Source organism: Sinocyclocheilus rhinocerous, unplaced genomic scaffold (assembly GCF_001515625.1).
Source record: "Sinocyclocheilus rhinocerous isolate Xijiao unplaced genomic scaffold, SAMN03320098_v1.1 scaffold580, whole genome shotgun sequence".
NCBI classification, from domain to species: domain Eukaryota; kingdom Metazoa; phylum Chordata; class Actinopteri; order Cypriniformes; family Cyprinidae; genus Sinocyclocheilus; species Sinocyclocheilus rhinocerous.
Genome location: NW_015670982.1, coordinates 1489675 through 1493740, shown reverse-complemented (window position 1 = coordinate 1493740; position 4066 = coordinate 1489675). Strand labels below are relative to the sequence as shown.

Here is a 4066-nt window from a genome sequence, read left to right as displayed (position 1 = left end):
CACACACACACACACACACACACACACACACACACACACACACATGATATCTCTTTGGTTTTGAGACTTTAGTCTTTGCAACTTCAGGGATCTTATCTATGCACAATCAGCTTGTAACACTCCAAAGAGAAAGGAAAACTTGAAATCGCATCATATGACCCCTTTAAGTCATTCAGTAGCTGTTAATTATATGAACCACAAAACCAAATGGAAATAATAAATAAAAGTTCAGCCTCAAAAATGTTGCCAAAGACAATTTTCAAAAACCGCTTCTTTTGTTTAACAAAATAGCACATTGCATATAGACATAGGATTATCCATTGTAGAAACCATTGTCATTTATTGTGTGGCTTAATACCTGCTACAATGTGCAACATCACTCTCCACATTTATTTATTTATTTCAGTAGGGCAGAAAAGAGAGCTATTAAATTGTTTTTGTAAATTTGAGAACACTGGTAATTCTTGCTGGACTTTTGAGATTCCAGCAAACATTTGCACTATGTGACCCAGAGGTGTCCAAAAGCTCGGACTCCTGCTCCTCACAGACAATATTTTAAACTGATTTCTTAATACAGAATAGCAAATGAGTGACCATTTTTTTCATTGGTCATTTCTCAGTATTCTTTTTTAAACTTTCTGAGTAAATGATTCATTGAATCACCGGAACCGGATTGCCGCATATTCTGAAGGTTCTGGTTCTTGTCGTGCTGTTCTTCTCGGCCCTCTTGACATAGCCTGGTGATTCAAAGAAGCATACACCAGAGCATTCTCTTCTTCTCCTCTTTCTGTGCCAACTGTGGTGTGGCTACCATCTGAAACTCTTCCAGCTGATGATGCTCCTCTGACAGGTGGAGTTTCACAGCCACGATATAAAGCAGAGGTCAGCTGAACAGAGGGGGAATGGGTGTTGTGATGAGGTTTGCTCTGTGGAAGTGAAATCATAAAAAATAAAGGTTACACTTTATTTCGATCGTCCACTTTAGACATTCTAATAACTATAAGTAACTTTGTAACTACATGTCAACTAATTCTCAGAGTAGACTGTTAGGGTAGGTTTAGGGTTAGTAGAATAAGTTGACAAAGAAAGTGTTAGAAGATATTAAGCAGACAGTCTACTAATATTCTATTAACTGCTAGTTGACATGTAGTTGCAAAGTTACTTACTGTTAATAGAATGTCTAAAGTGGACTATCGAAATAAAGTGTTACCAAAATAAAAATCCTTTAAAACCAAAACATTGTTTTCAACAGATAAAATAAACAGTTTCACAGAGTAAAATTAAAATAAAAGATACCTGATTTTTAGTCGTCATATCTTTTCTTGTTGATTTTGTCCCTATGGGAAATTTCACAGGATCATCCAAGGAAACAAGAACTAAAAGCAGAATTTTATTGTAGCTAAATAGAACAGTAAAGTTTTGTTTAAATTAGCAAACCACACACCTTGGTTTCTGATAATAAGTAATGCTACTGTTATAACTATGACCACCAGCCCTGCTATTCCACTGCAGATGTACACATAAGGCCAGAGCCACTTAAGATCATCCTTTTCACCTGAATTCCGATCACCTAATATTGAAGGAATTGATCAAAATAATATTTTAGAGTTGTTGTCATAGGTCTTATCATAGGTTCATATCAACATGAAGATGCATTTGTCCAAGCAAAATGTTCCCAGTAATGTCATGAATTGTAATGTTCATGCCCTTACGTGTGTTGCTTTGATTGCGTGACACCTCATCCTCATTTTTATCTAGTGAATATAATAAAGTATTTAAATATTTGTATTCAACAAAATGTCTGAATGCATTTTACCAGTGAATCTAAAGATAATGTCTCTTACCTGTCACAGTGACATTAATAGTATGGCTTACAGATGTGTCACCACCTTTACATCTGTAGGAACCTGTGTCCTCCATTGAGATGTTCAGGAAAATCAGGAAAGCCACCCATTCATGTTCTGTGATGTTCTTCCACTCAGTTCTTATGTGATGTGAGTAATTTAAAGCTTTACAGTTATTTCCATAGATTTTGCACCATGAGACTCTTGGGTTCCTGTGACATCCATGTAGAGTTATAGTACAGTTTATCTTCAACTTGGTCATAACTGGAGCTCTAAACACTGTGTTTCGTGGCACTCTGATCACTGGAATACAATTCATCTCAGTCCCTAAAAGAATGAAGGAAAACAGGAAAAAAATTTAGGTAGACCGAGAAAAGCCTAAAGAGATTTTAAGTACGTTTGATATTGTCACTGACATCAGCCACTAAAAATCAATCAATCAATCAATCAATCAATCCACAAAACATAAGACCATAATAATTTTCAATCCTGAAAAAGGTAAAGTGAAATCATCTTATTTACATTACAGAGTTTTGAAACAATAATAAGAAGAATGTTTATGCTGTAAACAGTACTATGACAAAAAAAACAAAAAAAAACAAAAAAACAAAAAAACAAAACAGAAATGCTTCACCCTATTTGGCTCGTAATAATTAGTATGTTTTTTTTATGTTAATCAGAATTAGATCCACTATTCTGTAACCAAACTTCCCAAACCCAATCCGTAAGTATACTGCAGCGCATGAGCTCTATTTTTTTAGAACATCTACTTGCTGATATTGGCATAAAGACTAAGTTAATGGAATTTCAGTTAATATCATATAATCTAAGATGGGTTAATGATTCAGATGTACACTGTTAAACAAAAAAAAAAAAAAAAAAAAAAAAAAAAAAAAAAAAAAAAAAAAAAAAAAAAAACAAACAAAAAAAAAAAACAGAAATGCTTCACCCTATTTGGCTCGTAATAATTAGTATGTTTTTTTTATGTTAATCAGAATTAGATCCACTATTCTGTAACCAAACTTCCCAAACCCAATCCGTAAGTATACTGCAGCGCATGAGCTCTATTTTTTTAGAACATCTACTTGCTGATATTGGCATAAAGACTAAGTTAATGGAATTTCAGTTAATATCATATAATCTAAGATGGGTTAATGATTCAGATGTACACTGTTAAACATTGCTGTAATTTTACAGTTACTTACCGCAAAAAAGCCCAGTAAACTACCATATATATGTTTTACGGTTAACTACTGTAATATGCACTGAATTATGAATATGTTAATGCCATTTACAGTAATTTACTGTATATGGGAATTTGTGGTACTTTACTGTTTGCTCAAAAACAGTAGTGCTACTGTAAATTGTTCTGCAGATGAAAAACATGAATCTGCATTCTCAATTTAATGTCTGGGTAAGCACAAGTGTGGTGAAATAAATGTATTTTTAAAATGATTAAAAAATAAAATATATAAACTTTGCTTACACCCCTCAAAATTTAAATTTTATTCGCGCGCAAAGCCCGCGCAACAACCTGGCAGAGGTTATATAAACCGAGGCTTGTGTCCGGTGCACGCGCATAACGGACTTCCCCTTTGAGTGAATCGCCAGACGTTTTCCTGTGGTAAGTAGCCTACTTTTCACTTACTTTTAAAACGTAAACCATTATCAATATCAATGAAATTAAAAAATATGAAGAAAGTAAATGTAAAATCTAATTATAGGCTATTGCTAGGACAGTCTGAGGGAAAAGTTTGTTTTCCTCAAAAACTGCCGCTTTCATGAAACTCATTCAATTGTCCTGCAACTGACTAGTATAGTGACTATACTGACCTTTCCAGTATAGATGTGTAGTATTTAAACGAACAATTATTTTTCGACTTTTTTTCTGCTAGTTATGGTGTATTTTACTCCTCAGTGTTGAATGCCGTTAAATGTGTGTGACGTCATTTGAAATAGCACGAGCGCTCTCTCTCTCTCTCTCTCTCTCGCGTGCGAGAACGAATTGTATTTCGGCACCCCGGGTTGCCAGTTGGCGGAAAACACATTTTCATTTCATTCATCGTCAAGTGCGCTCGTTCCTGTTGTGTCATCAATCTGGCAACCTGAGTGTGCGTCAAGTCTGAGGAGGAGGGGCAAGGTGAAAATAACCCTCTCCAATATTTTGAATTTGGACTGCAATACCTAGTTCAACCACTCGGTGTCAATCCTACATACAGCAC

General features: G+C 34.8%; 1 protein-coding gene across 1 annotated transcript in view; it reads right to left on the bottom strand.

Annotated features, from left to right (window-relative positions):
* Positions 1–659: 659 nt before the first annotated feature.
* The window catches only part of LOC107734561 (B- and T-lymphocyte attenuator-like), a 7247-nt gene continuing 3840 nt past the window's right edge, over positions 660–4066 (bottom strand). Inside the window, exons 2-6 of the mRNA XM_016546547.1 lie at positions 1845–2171; positions 1713–1754; positions 1445–1570; positions 1297–1337; positions 660–926 (exon numbers count right to left, since the gene is read on the bottom strand). Of these exons, the coding sequence (XP_016402033.1) occupies positions 660–926; positions 1297–1337; positions 1445–1570; positions 1713–1754; positions 1845–2171 (803 nt within the window). The remainder of the gene's footprint in view (positions 927–1296; positions 1338–1444; positions 1571–1712; positions 1755–1844; positions 2172–4066) is intronic.